The 15,027-nt window shown below is 33.5% G+C and overlaps 1 protein-coding gene across 1 annotated transcript in view; it reads right to left on the bottom strand.

The window, feature by feature from the left end:
* LOC133326431 (triple functional domain protein-like) overlaps window positions 1-14,027 on the bottom strand; it is a 40,326-nt gene extending 26,299 nt beyond the window's left edge. The window contains exons 1-3 of the mRNA XM_061535083.1: window positions 13,657-14,027; window positions 8,315-8,545; window positions 4,435-4,768 (exon numbers count right to left, since the gene is read on the bottom strand). Coding sequence (XP_061391067.1) covers window positions 4,435-4,768; window positions 8,315-8,545; window positions 13,657-14,027 — 936 coding nt within the window. The remainder of the gene's footprint in view (window positions 1-4,434; window positions 4,769-8,314; window positions 8,546-13,656) is intronic.
* Between the last annotated feature and the right edge of the window lie 1,000 nt (window positions 14,028-15,027).

Genomic DNA, 15,027 nt, shown 5'->3' with positions numbered 1-15,027 from the left:
TAAAGAAAAGTCCTTATTTTTGATGGCGGGCATGATAACTCCTCACTGGAACATCGGAATCCGAAAATTCCAACGGTGTTAGAAAGAGTACATGTCTGACTCTCGTATGAACTAGGATTATTGACTTCGCTCTAAAATTAAGAAAATGGTGGCCCTTTGAAAAAATATTTTTGAAAAATCGCGGATTTTTTTACCAAAAACCAAGTTAAAAAATAAGGAAGATCTTCACCGATTGGCTTTATCCTAGTTCATACGAGAGCTATACACTCCCAGAGAAACGTTGCAAAATTTGGAACCGATTGGATTATTAGTTTTTGAGTTATCGTGCCCGCCATTCGCAAAAAAATGTTTAGAGAAAAACGCGTTTAAAGTTTGAGAAGCCCTTCAGCCGTCACTTGATGCTGACACAATAAATCGGATATATCTTCAACAGTTCTTGAGATTTTCACTTGAAATTTTGTAGAGACATTCTTTAATCAGTGTAGATTCGAATTATATCAACAACAATTTTGACCCCGGGAATGGGGGGGGTCCCCTTAATAGAGAGAATTCAATTGTTCAGCCAGTGAGACCGATTAAGGAAATCAAGACGCGGTGACTGCATATCATAAAAATTGTGGCAAAAAGAAGATGATTTCAATTTAAATAACATTATAATGATCATTCAGTCTTTGGTGGTTGGGTGATTGAAAATATCTATGTTTGCATGGTACCTGATACGGAATTTCTATGAAAAATAATATAAGAAATGCGTGTTGCCAAGGTTGAAATACCGTGAAGAAACAATGGTCGGAATGCTGTTATGATATTTGTCGTTATTTGTTTAGAATAGAGGTGTGCAACGAAAAAATTCTCAGAGAACAAGTGAGAAACCGCCATATGAAATGACTTACTAAAAGAGAACGCAGAGAACGAACTTTTTTATACATGTAAACCAGGACACCAGTTCTCATGATTGAACAGGGCTAGTTTAGAAGATATAGGGAAAAAGAAAGTAGTGATTGTCATTACTCATTGGAACAGGTTGGCCCCGTTTTCTAATCTAGAAGATCTTCCAATAAGGAATTTAGTCCCATAGCCGCTATATAATACAATGCGTCTTATATCAGATAATTTTCTATTATTTTCCAACCTGTGTGTATGTAAATTCGTTCTCAGATATCTAAATGTTTAATTTAGGTCCATTTTTTAGAATAGACCTTATATCTCAGATTATTAAAAAACATCTTAGTCCAGTCGTTTGCATATTTGTTCATAGGAATGAAAGTTCTTCCCCGTTGGACATGTTTAATACAGGTCCACGTTTTAGATTAGATTACTATTGCACCACTGTACTGCGTATTATCAGAGGATAAACAACCTCTTAGAAGAGAATTTGCTCGATATAGGTTCATGCATCAGACGCAGGTTTCGCCCGATTTTGGGACAACTTAATTGCCTTTAATTTCGGATTTCGACATCTCAGAGAGTAAAAGATCTCCTCAATATAGGCTCATATTTATACCCATCACCACACTGTGGTGCAGGGTATTATGTCTTTGTGCATATGTTTGTAACAGGCAAAAATAAACGAGATAGACACAGGGTTCCTTTTGAGAATATGCATAGAATCACTTTCTAAGTCCATTTATGCATGCCCGTCTGTCTGTTGATGTTAAATTGTAAACAAAGTACAGGTCGCATTTTTAATCCGATTTGGCTGAAATTTGGTACAGCTCATTTATTTGGCCCAAGGACGAACCCTATTGTAATTGGGAAAAATCGGTTCATATATATTTTTGTCCGATTTTAGGAAAATGGTGCACTAAAGACCCTGCAAATCTTTCGATTTGTACGAATTTTGGTATAGCGTACTGAATTATGTCCAGAATAATGTGTGCCAAGTTTCGAGATTTAGATATAGCTCCCATATATAGTTTCGTCCGATTTCATCTAAATGGTGCACCAAAGTCCCTATATATCTTCCGATTTGCACGAAATTTGGCATGACGTATTGAATTGAGCCTAGAGCGATGTCTCCAAGTTTCGTAAAAATCGGTTGAGATTTTGATATAGCTGATATGAAGTAATTGACGCACCAAGAAACCAATATATGGCTGATAGGAACTAAACGTACCGAAATTAGTATAACTTAACCTGCGACAAGTATCGTTGAAATCGTTTCATATTTGGGTATAGCTTCCATATATATTTTCGTCCGATTTTAAGTAAATTGTACATCAAACTCCTCATGTTTGTCAGATTGACATCAAATTTTGCACAACGTACAAAATTGAGCCTAGAATAACGTAGTTACGTTTTCTAGAAGTCGATTTGTTTGAAGTCGATTTTCATACTTTTGTCCTAAACGAATGACATGTTTATGGATAGATCTAGTCCGATTCACATTTAGATAAATATCACATATTTTTTATTTCATCCAATTTCATTTAATAATTCTGTTTAATATACCCATAGTGGTGAAGGGTATCATATAGTCGGCCCCGTCCGACTTTATTACTTTCCTTACTGGTTTTTACTTGTAACATAAAAGAGTCTGACCCAAGGTTACGGTATTTTAAAGATGCTAGCGGTCAATTGCCACACTAAATATCGGTTATTTTTTATATCAGGAACTTTGAGGCCAAATTTCCATCCCATAGAAAATTTTTAATATATAACCCCGTTTCAGAATCCTAATTTATGCCCTACAAGAGGCCCAAGAGTTTGTTTTAGTATACCGATCGCCATATCTCGACCAGCTAGACATGTTTGTCCGTCCGTCTGTCTGTCCATTATAGTTCTGGCTGGGTTCTGGCTAAAGAAGATCCTTAACTTTATTTCGTCTGTTTTTCTGGACGATCTAGAGGTCACAATTATGACCCGAAAATTACGAAATTTAGATATAGGTTAAGATTTCGACATATTCCCTTTTGACTTTAACTTAGCATTTCGGATTCTCGGTAAATAATATATCTCCTCAGAGAAAATGTTAAATTTTGGTTCATGTTTTAGCGGTATTTTTCTAATCTAAGTGGCATATTCCCTTCGGTTACTCGGAGGATAATAGAACCCTCACAGAAAAATTTTAATTCAGATAAGGCGTCCATTTAAGGGTTCCGCCAATCTATGTTGCTTTAATGTCCGTATTTCGTGCTTGGAGAGAGTAAACAATTATTGGTAGGAAATATTCAATACATGTCCAAGTGTTGAGCTCATAAAAAGCTTCCTTCTATAATTTGGCATTTTGGGTGTCAAAGTGTCATTTTTGTAAAGAGGTATTTTATGACCTCCTTACAAAAAATACACTATAGGTCCATGTTTAGACATAGCCTCCATATAAAGGTCCGACCCAATTTTCGGCATTTTGAAACTCTATATGGCATTTCACAAACAGATTGCCTTTATTTTGGTTTTTCAGATTGATATTCGACAAAAAAAACCGTCTGTCATTATTTTTACACCGCAGGGTATTGTTTTCGTGAATATAGTTGTGACATGCAAATTAAAACGAAATAGACTAATAGTTACTTTTAAGGATATACATCAGTTTCAGAGTTTGAGGATAGAATGGCGTGCATTATGTTTTGTTGAAATCGGTTTTGATATAGATATAGATCCCATATATATTTAAGGCCGATATCATGCATATGGTTCACGAAAGTCATTACGTATACCCAATTGGCACGAAGTTTAGCATGCAATAGATAATTGATTTAAATGCAATCAGATTTTGGGAGCTATATTCATATATTCCGATAAATGATGCATCAAAGATTTGCAGATTTGTCCAATTGACGCGAACATTTGCATGGTTACCGACATGGAACTACAATGAAGAATCCATAGAATTGACATAGATATATAATATCATCACGAAAAATATTTGGATAACGAACTAGTTCGATTTAGTTTGGTAGAAAAAAAACTTTTTTAAAAATTGCAACTCCCTAATAAAAATATCGTCGATTTTTTAATATTTTTAATTAAAAGATTTGTTGTGATACTTTCTAGTTTTTAGCGACTTTAAAAAACGTCTATAGTAATAAATAATATTGAATCATGATAACTTCATTTCGATTTCATAACTTATGCATCTTCTAACTAAAATATTCAGAAGCAACAACAACTTTTAGACATATTATATTTAAATAATTTAACGACACGAAACATATACATACATATTTTTTCAAAAATGTTTTGTTTTTTTTCTTCACACGTTTTCTTAAATGGCTAGAGGAACTTATTAACAGGTGTTCAACACACCAACAAACATAGATACCCGTTTGTATATAGCAAACAAAATATAAATACATTAGTTAAATAATAACAAAAAAAAATAATATTTATTCTAATATAAACATCCACATCGAAGTTTAAACAAAAACCAATATAAATAATATTTTCTTAAAAAAACTGAAATAAAAAACTAAACAAACAAAGCAACAAACTTACATCGATATATGATGTCATCTCATCGAACATTGTCTTCAAATCCCGTTGATTACCCAGCATCAGCGGTAGAATTTGTTTCTCATGCAAATCCAATATCTCCTTAATATTACCCAACAATTGTTGTTGTTTATCAGCGCCCCGTAGGGAATCGGGTAGTTTATCGTATTTATCCAAGTTGCCATAATTTTGTAGACCCTTCTTCAGATTGTTGATATAATTGCCTTCAGTTTGTAGCAGCTCATCAATGATATAACTAATTTTACGTGATGAATAAATTTCGGTGTGATCACAGGGTAAGAGATTTTCCAGCGATATGGTATCCTCATCTTCGTGACTGTTGAACAGAAGGGAATGGAGGGAAAACAAATTCTTAGTTAATTGTAATATGAATAGATAATGTGTAATGATGCTTATGCTGGAAAAATATGGTGACCAATCTTCAGTTAATTTAATCTTCAGACACTAAATTACATTAATTTTTTCCGATAAAAACCGATCGGTTAAATACAAAATATCTGTTAAATGACTGGACTTGTCAATTAAAAACATATAACAAATATTTTTTTCGCAGATAATGACTTGAGTCGCTATTTCTTTGAAATAAAAGACAAGTTAAACTCTTGGAATTCAGCAGACTTCGTATTTCAACTCTTGAAGGTTTAGACCTCTATATATGATATATCGACCAGGGAAAAGATTTTGGGATATACCCTCCACCATAAGATGGAGTGTATATTAAATTTATCGAAACACCTTGAAATGAAATTCTATGTGCGAAAGTCTGACAGTTTGTCAATTGAAATTACTTTGGCATTACTAATGGGATAAATCGGTCCACGTTTTTGTATTGCCACCTATATAACTGTACCGTCTCATTTTTAGAATTTCGAAGGCATTTTCCCACCGAAGTGGCTGTAATTTTGCATTCCGGGAACTTGAAGAGCGAAAATGTATGTAATTGCTGCAAAAGTCCTGACTGGTTTTCAGTATTTTAAAGGTTTTACCTGCATTTACTCGCCGAAGTGGCTATAATTGGATGATTTGAAAATTTATCAAATAAGAAACTTCTTCCCCGAAAATATGATTTTTCTAAGCTTAGTATTTGTATATGGAAGCTATGTCTAAATATAAACCCATGGTACAATTATAGAAGGTAACAGCAAATCCCAGCTGATTTGATTCCAACGTAATACTAGTGTCAATATGAATTTCACAAATTATGTTTTTAAAAATCACCCAACAGGAAAATTGGAAACGCATACAATTTGAAACTGTTCTTTATTAAATGTGCTCCCGTATTCAAGTTACTCAATCTGCCTGCTGGGAAATTTTGAGGAAGCAAATCTTTCTTCGTTGAATAACTCGCAATTTCCCGCATTTTCATATGTGTTACACATATAAGTGGTAATGACTCAATTATAGGAAATATGTGGAAGCGATAGAAATGTAAATTTAATAGATTTTCATTCATGTTTTTCAAATTTTATTTTGATGATTCGAAAATATTTCATTTTCAAAATTTTGTTTGTTTACATTTTTCTGTCAAATAACGTTGACACTAGTATAACTTACAACAACAAATGTCCATGTGGTTGTTGTATCGATTGTTGTTCAACAACACTTGCTGTTACCTTCTATTATTATACCATGATATAAACCTATACTGAATATTTATATTTGATTACACTTAAAATGTTTAAAATCAGCTCGGACAATTATTTCTAAACGTGGGTCTATCTTTAAATTCTTCTGCGAGAAGGTATTTTAGCCACCCAGAAGCGGTACTTTTTGGGTCGTCAGAGGTCACAAATGATGATCTGTCCTAACTTCTAAGCATTACTAGCTAGAAGCCACTAAAAATTATAAATATCGGTCCACTTTTTTTGGTAGCCCCCATATAACGGTATCTTTAATTTTCATATTTTGGGGGTTTTGATCGCATTTTCAACCGAATTGTCTGTAATTTAGTACATTGAGTTCTTTTTGGGTAGCAAATCTCTCCACTAAAAATTATAAATATAGGTTAATTTTTTTCCGGTAGCCCCCATATAACGGTATCCCCCCCTGTCGCTGTAAATTGGTATTTTGTAGTCGTATAGGTAACAACTCTCTCCGTCTCTCTGTCCGTCTGTTGATGTTAAATTGTAAACAAAGTACAGGTCGCATTTATAATTCGACTTAGATGAAATTTGGTACAAGTCACTTATTTGGCCCAAGGACGAACCCTATTGAAATTGGAGAAAATCGGTTCAGAATTAGATATAACTCCCATAAAGGTAAATTGACCACAAAGTCACTGAAAATCATTTGATTTAGTCTAGAATGATGTGTGCTAAGTTTCGTGAAAATCGGTTCAGATTTATATATAGCTCCCATATATAGTTTCGCCCGATTTTAAATAAATGGTGCACCAATGTCCCTAAAAATCATGAGATTTGCACGAATTTTGGCACAGCGTATTGAATTAAGTTTCGTGAAAATCGGTTCAAATTTTGATATAGCTCCAATATATAGTTTCGCCTGATTTTAGGTAAATGGTGCACCAAAGTCCCTAAAAATATTTTGATTTGCACCAATTTTGGCATAAGGTACTAAATTAAGTCAAGAATGATATGTGCAAAATTTCGTGAAAATCGGTTCAGATTTACATACATCTCCTATATATATTTTCGTCCGATTTTAAGTAAATGGTGCACTAAAGATCCATAGTTAGACCGATTGATACAATGTACTGAAGTTAATATAAATTAATCGCTGGCAAGTTTCCTTGAAATCGGTTCAGATAGAGATATAGCATAGCTTCTATATAAAATTTTGACTTATTCATGTTAATTGTACACCAATTAATCAATGGGTATCTGATTGAGATTAAATTTTAAAGAGTTCATAGGTTGCAGAATGACATATGTCATTCTGTTAGTCGGTTTAGATGTATTTAAAGATCACATATTTAAGTTCGTTCAATTTTATGTCAATGTTCCTTCTAAAAGGCGTCGTCTTTTAGAATACATTTGTAGAATATACCAAAGTGGTGAAGGGTATCATATAGTCGGCCCAGTCCGACTTTACTACTTTCCTTACAGGTTTATATTAAAATAGTTAGCTGATTTGTTTGGTGTGTTGGAGTTGTCCCCATAAATGCGTATTCTACAATAGATATTCGTTTCTCGAAATTGTCAGTTTTTACCTTACAAAATATGGAATTTTAAGTCGATTTAGCCATCTGTTGCAATCATTCCGCCTTCTAAGGACATCGTGAAAAGAAAACTCGAAAATGACGATAATGAAATATACCGGCTAGCATTTAGGCCGGAGGGTATCCAAAGTTCGGCCCGGCCGAATTTAACGCTTTTTTCACTTGATGACTACCAGATTTGTATTTTTATAGCTATCTCATTTTTGAAAATTGGTTTTATTATGTTCTAAGATGTCTGCCATTGTGTGAGTCAATGGATTTTCAGTTGCCACAATTATATGTGTGATAGGATGTGTGTGGTGATATATACGCTTATCTACCGAAAGCACGTGTGCGGTTAAATATTGGATCCTGATTTAAACTTTTCCCTATCAATTCCGCGTAGTAATATAACAAGTGATTAATATACCTATTTTGCTTTAATTTCAATTAATCATTGCATATTTCTTTGCGTCTGAAATATTACATATTTTTATCGGTCAATAAATATGGTCACCTTATTTTTCCTTTTTTATGCAATAAATTGATAAATGAAACACATAAAATATTAAATAAATTCGTAATTAACACAATCAATTTTTGCAAAATGAATTAAAATTACATAAATACAACAACAACAAGAATCAATAAAATGATATACATACATAAAATAATAAAAAATATTAAATAAAAAATGCAACTTACTATTCATCACTCAAGTTATCGGGGTAACAGGACGTGATGGCTGTGGCAAAATTTGGCAATGAATATCCGGTATTGCCATTGAAGAGATTACCCATTGAATGGCGTATCGATAATGTTGGCGGTGTCTGTGATGATGACGATGAAGATGTAGACGTCGCAGACGATATGGTTGGGGACGAAGACGATGAAGATGCATTTATTATTGTAGACGTAGAAGAAAAATATGAAAGGCTGTGTGTGTGAAAGACGTAGTTAAACAGGTGAGCATGCAAGCGGCGATCATTCCCAAACGAAAAAAACGAATAGAATAAACAAAGAAGAAGAACAACAAATAAACAAAAATGTTTAATGCAAATTATTATCGCATTTTAATGGGGTTTTAATAAAATATTCAAAATTAATAAGCATAATAAAAAACGAAATTTGTGTTGTTTTACGAGGTTGAAGTTGGTCACGATTATCTAACAATACGGTGCTACTTTTTGTTAGTATTTATTTCTTCAAAGTGGACGCTAAAGTGGAATTCTCAAGATTTTAAAATTATTTTTTTAAGAGTTTAATGGAAGATTGGGAATTTTGTCTTCGTTTCTCAGGTTTTGCGAGATAAAGGATATATAAATTTGCTAAATTTGTGGTTGATTTTGAAAAAAATCTGGCAAAGTCGAACGGTGTCAACTATGATACCCTACACCACATAGAGTATATGCAAAATATATTCTAAAGTATCTTAATTTATATGTATATGTCTGAAGTGATTTGACCAAAAGTTAAAAATGTTCTTCTATACTGATTGGGTATTGTATTTCTACAATATTCTGCCGATTGGAGTGCACTATTACAATGAAATCGGACGTTATTAAATATACATATATCGTTATATGAACCAACTCCAATCAAACATTATTCGCTTGTAGAATATGATATTATATGTATATGGGAACAATATCTAAAACTCGACGGCACTGAAACGCTTATCTATCCTTTAGAAGCCTTTCGAGTTGACCAGGAAATCATAGTCCGGGTCAGCCACATGCCACAGAATTGTTTGAAAAACTAATCCAGACAAGATGGATATATGTATTTTCACCAATAAGACAAAATGTAAACCAGAAAGGAAAGTTCAAAAGTCGACTATATGATACCCTTCACCACTTGAGATGATCATATCTACTAAAGAATATTGTACATATGAGCATCTCTTGATAGAATAGACATAGCATCTTTGGAGGACGATTTGGTAGGTTGTGCACTAATTCGTCCTAAGCGGACAAACTTTAGTTATTTGCTACATCATTTTGATGAAATCGGATGAAAATATGTATGGAAGCTATATGTAAACTAAATACTAAATTACTGCCAAGTTTTAGTAGCAAGATGCGTTTCCGGACGAAAACTCAACGTACCAAATTATAGTCAAATTGGCTGAAAACCGTATTCAAACTCCCAAAATACCGAATAATGTGGAGTACAGTTACATGCAAAATCGCAAAGCTCTATTTATTTCAACAGACTGAGGGGCATGCCTAAATCGACATAGACATTTTTCCCAATCAAAAATATAGAGATCGAGGTATTGAAAATGAATGACAAATTTAATATACAGTTCACCTTATGGTGGAGGGTATAAATTGAAAGACCACATACAGTAATGGGTCAACAAAACCCACATATGCTGGTCTCTCTGCAGAAGAGTCGATAACTCATATTACCCAGATGTTCGATTTTTAGAGGAGTTTCGATACGCTTTTCAACAGAATTGGGGCCATTTTGAATTCCCACTGGATACCAAATATCCCTACCAAAAATTATTAATATTTGTCTATTTTTCAGTTTTGACTATTTTGAGCAGATTTTTGAGCTGAATTTGTGTAATTTGATTTTTTCGTGTTCTTATCAGATCAATATCGGTCACGTTTAGGCATATCCTCCATATTAAGTAGTCCCAATTTTGGGTTTTTTGGCGTCATTAAGCGCATTTTCAACCGTTTTGGGTAGTTTGGGGAGGTTTTTCAACAGATAATATTGATTTTGGGGTATCTCACATACAACGGTGCCCCCCAAACATTTGGATTTTGAGGATTTTGCAGAAGTTTTTAAACCGAATTCGTTCATATTTTCGGGTACCATCCATATAAGGGTACCCCCCTATTTCCGGTATTTTACGTTTCTTGAGCGCTTTTTTCTACCGAATTCGCTGTAATTTGTTATTTTTAAGGCAATAAGTATCCCTCCCAAAAATTATTAATATTCGCCCCCTTTTAGGGGTAGTCCCCATATAACCCCCTTTTTAACCCTTTGAGCCCCGAATTTATATCCGTAACAATAGAATTATGCATTCGGGAGACAGTACCTTCTTTCCGAAAAATAAAAGTACAATATCCACAAACACAAATGCGATATCGACGGAAAAATATTTGTAATTATTTTTAGGTTCTTTTTTAAAAATTCAACAACAATTTGGAGGGTACAATTCGTACATTTCGAATACGAAGCGATTTAAAAACTTTGGACTGTATACACAAATTGGTACTGTACATATTTTTGCACCCATCTATTTATTGAAAAGCGTATAACTTGACCAAAAATTTGAAATTTAATCAGCTCTTGACATATGCAATCCAAAAAATATATACATTTACTACCCGCGTATTAAATATAAGCTCTAAAACATTTTGTTGCTTGTGGGCAACATTGGGCCACAAAGGGTTAAGGGTATTAAGTCTTTGTGCATATGTTTGTAACAGACAAAAGGAAGCGAGGTAGACACATGGTTCCTTTAGAGAATACAGTCTATCCCTCCGTCTATATAGTTTCGTCCGATTTCTAGTAAATGGTACACCAAAGACCCAACGTTAAGCCGATTTGCACAACCTTTTTCACAACTTACTAAAGTTACTATTGGTCTGTTCCCGTACTGCAAGAATCTACTAATTTTTACTATTTTTTCCGATAACATAAAGAAAAATTTGTTATGGTAGTAAAAAATTGTACATTCTTGTAGGTTCTGGAACAGACCATATAACATAATGTGTGTCCAGTTTTGTTAAAATCGGTTCCGATTTGGATATACTCCCATATCTAGTTTCGTCCAATTTTAAGTAATTGGACGAAACTATCGGTGGACATAGCTCCAATATACAATGATGCACCAAAGACCCAAAATATGGCCGATATGCACAAAACGCACTGAAGTTAGTTTAACCTAACCTGTGGCAAGTTTCGTTGAAATCAGTTCAGATTTGGATATAGTTTCCATAAATATTTTCGTCCTATTTCAAGAAAATGGTGAACCACATTCCTCATAATTATTAATTTGAGACAAAATTTGGCACAACGTATGATTTTGGCCTCTTAATCTCGGGGAAGATTATAGACACGTTTTCCAGCCTACTATTGGTTATCAATATTGGTCCATCGAGTTTTGAGATTATTGAAACTATTCCCAATTAATGTAGATAATATCACTTTGAAAAATACACTGTATAGGTCCATTTTTTGGTATATCCCCTGTGTTATAATCCCGTCTATTATTCATTACCATATGGTGAAAATTTTACATTAAACGTGGCTGCAATGTGGTATTTCTCCAGTCTCCAGTAGTTTCCAAGATATCAGTGGAAAACGTTGTTTGCATAGATTTACTTATTTTTAATATTCCCTATATGAAGATGCCACTTCATTATACCCTTCACCACACTGTGGTACAGGGTATTATGTCTTTGTGCATATGTTTGTAACAGGCAAAAATAATCGAGATAGACCCATGGTTCCTTTTGAGAATATGCATAGAATCACTTTCTGAGTCGATTTAGTCCGTCCATGTATTTTTGTTAACAAAGTACAGGTCGCATTTATGATCCGATTTGGATGAAATTTGGCATGGGTCACTTATTTGGCCCAAGGACGAACCCTATTGAAATTGGGAAAATCGGTTCAGATTTAGATATAGCTCCAATATATATTTTCGTCCGATTTAAGGTAAATGAGGTACCAAAGTCCCTATATATCTTTCGATTTGCACGAAATTTGGTATAGCCTATTGAATTAGGTCTAGAATGATGTGTGCTAAGTTTCGTGAAAATCGGTTCAGATTTAGATATAGCTCCCATATATAGTTTCGCTCGATCTTAGGTAAATGGTGCACTAAAGTCCCTGAAAATCATTTGATTTGCACGAATTTTGGTATAGCGTATTGAATTAAGTCTGGAATGATGTGTACACCTCCTATATATATTTTCGTCCGATTTTAAGTAAATTGTGCACTAAAGATCCACAACTAGGCCGATTGACACAACGTATTGAAATTAGTATAAATTAATCTCTGGCAAGTTTGCTTCAAATCGGTTCAGATATAGATATATCGTAGCTTCCATATATAATTTCGACTTATTTATTGAGATTAAATTTTAAACAGTGCAGCATACCGAATAGCGTGTGTCAAGTTTGCTTTAAATCGATTTACACAAATCTGTCCCACTCTGCGCAAACGACTCTAAACATGCCCAAATGAAATGAAATTTAGCATAGGTTCCAGAAAGATATAAAAATCACATATTTCAATTTCATGTCAAAATTCCTTCAAATTCATATAGTCGGCCCAGTCCGACTTTACTACTTTCCTTACTGGTTTTTGATTAAATCAGAGGCTTTAACCGAACTTTCCAAACCCATTCTATGTAGAATAGTTCAACGTTGGATTTAACCACTACTTTCCCACAAATGGTCAACATTTTATATATCCTTTAAAATTGGAAATAAATCCCCAATTTGTGTCACACTTTTCACATCACATTAAACACTCCCAATATACCACTCTTCAAAATTATGAAGAATCATAAAATTTTAAATAATTTTCTATTTTACTATAATTCGAATAAAAAGTAATTGTTGTCCCCGAAATATAAATAGTAACACATATCTCACTCTTCACGGGTGTATTAAAATTCTAAAAGCCGCAATCCATTTTAGTCGTATCATATTATTAGCAGTAGCACCGTGTAAATGATAAATAACAATAGCAAAAAACCGAAAACAGAAAACAAAAATATTCAAATTGTCACACAAGTTTTGAATACCAGTTTGTTTTTGAATGTTTTCAATATCAAATAAATAAAAACACAAACGAAACGCAAAACAATTCCCCATAACAAAAAATTTCAAACATGCAATAGAATAGACGTAACGTGACAACAGCAGAAAAAAATTCACATTTCCAAAAAAATGCTTAGAACTTCTTATCTCAAAGCAGATGTTTTCAATTAACCAACCAACAACAACAACATCACAAAACGAAAAAATTCAATTTCTAATTCCCAATTTGATAAAATTCATTTCACACATACTTTTCAGATTGTTCACTTTGTTGTTTTTGTAATTTGCCATTTTTGGGAAGGGTGGTGGCGGCGGTATGGGACACGGTCACCGCCGCTGTAGTTGTTGTTGTCACCGGGGATGATGGTGATCTTTTATGCAAAATAAGAGGCGTTGTCGCCTCACCATTTCCCAGCTCTGTCACATTTTCATTTATTTTTAACAATTTTGTCACATTTTCATCAACACTTTTTCGCTGCTGGCAATTATCCGGCGAATCGACGCTACCTTTTTCCTTTAGGGACCACAGGGCATTTAAAATTTGCACTGCCACCAAGACGGTAAAGGTGAAACCGACAGTGACTAAATCGAAATAAGTCACTTCAACTAAACCGTAAAACATTTTCAAAGCTATTATTTGTCGTTATCTTTGAGGAAGATATATTTCTATAATTTTATTGTATTTTTTTAATGAACTTTATGATTCAAAATTTTTGTGTTGTTGTCAAATCATATTATCTAATTTTGTTGTTTTCATTATTTGTCATAAAATAAATTGTAATTATTTTATGATATTTTGCCATTAACAATAATTTATTTTAATTTCAATTATTTTTTTTTATTTTTTGATTATCATCACAAATTTGTTGTTAATATTTTTAGTTGTTGTTATTTTTTATCTTCAATTATTTGTTTAACACCCGCCATGTTATGCTTCTCAACCGGAATCGCAATATCAACTGAACTGAGCTAAACGATCAAAACATTTGATTTCCGAAAGCTTTTTGGTTGGTTACCCGGCAAAGCGCTCTCGGAATCTAACCATTCGCGTTTGTTTTGTTTTGATGTTACGGAGAATTGAATTTTGGGGAGATTGAGAATAACAGCAAGTGTGAGAGTGTGGGTTGCCACACACTTCACAGAAGTTTAGGTGACTTTTTTGGAACTGTAAGTTTATTCTTTGGACAGAACGTCCACCATAAAGTGGAGACACCATAAAGTATATTTGTTCATTATTAGAATAGATGTTTAGACATGTCCTTCTGTCTCATAAAACCACAATAAAAATTGCAATATTTCAGATAGAGTTTCAAAATTTTGCACATTGCTACTACACTTCGGATCTTGGTATTTACAATGGGATATAGCGTCACATTTTTGGTATTTTGAGGGTTTTAGCCACATTTTTGAAACGAAGAGGTATTTCGGAGATGGAACAAAATGAGAAAAACACTTACAAACGTGGTTAAGTTCGGCCCTGTCCTCCACCATCGAGAATATATATTCTAAATTGGTGCTCGAATATCTCAAATTTATCAAACATCGACAGGTCGGAAAAATCACAGAAATATTGTTTCAGTAAATGCAGAGTTTGGAAAACGAGGCTATGAACTTTAATATAG

The sequence above is a fragment of the Musca vetustissima genome, unplaced genomic scaffold, assembly GCF_032173495.1.
Source record: "Musca vetustissima isolate MV318-11 ecotype Yass unplaced genomic scaffold, APGP_CSIRO_Mvet_v1 utg1615, whole genome shotgun sequence".
NCBI classification, from domain to species: domain Eukaryota; kingdom Metazoa; phylum Arthropoda; class Insecta; order Diptera; family Muscidae; genus Musca; species Musca vetustissima.
The sequence above is the reverse complement of the archived record's forward strand: the minus strand, read 5'-3'. Positions and strand labels throughout refer to the sequence as shown.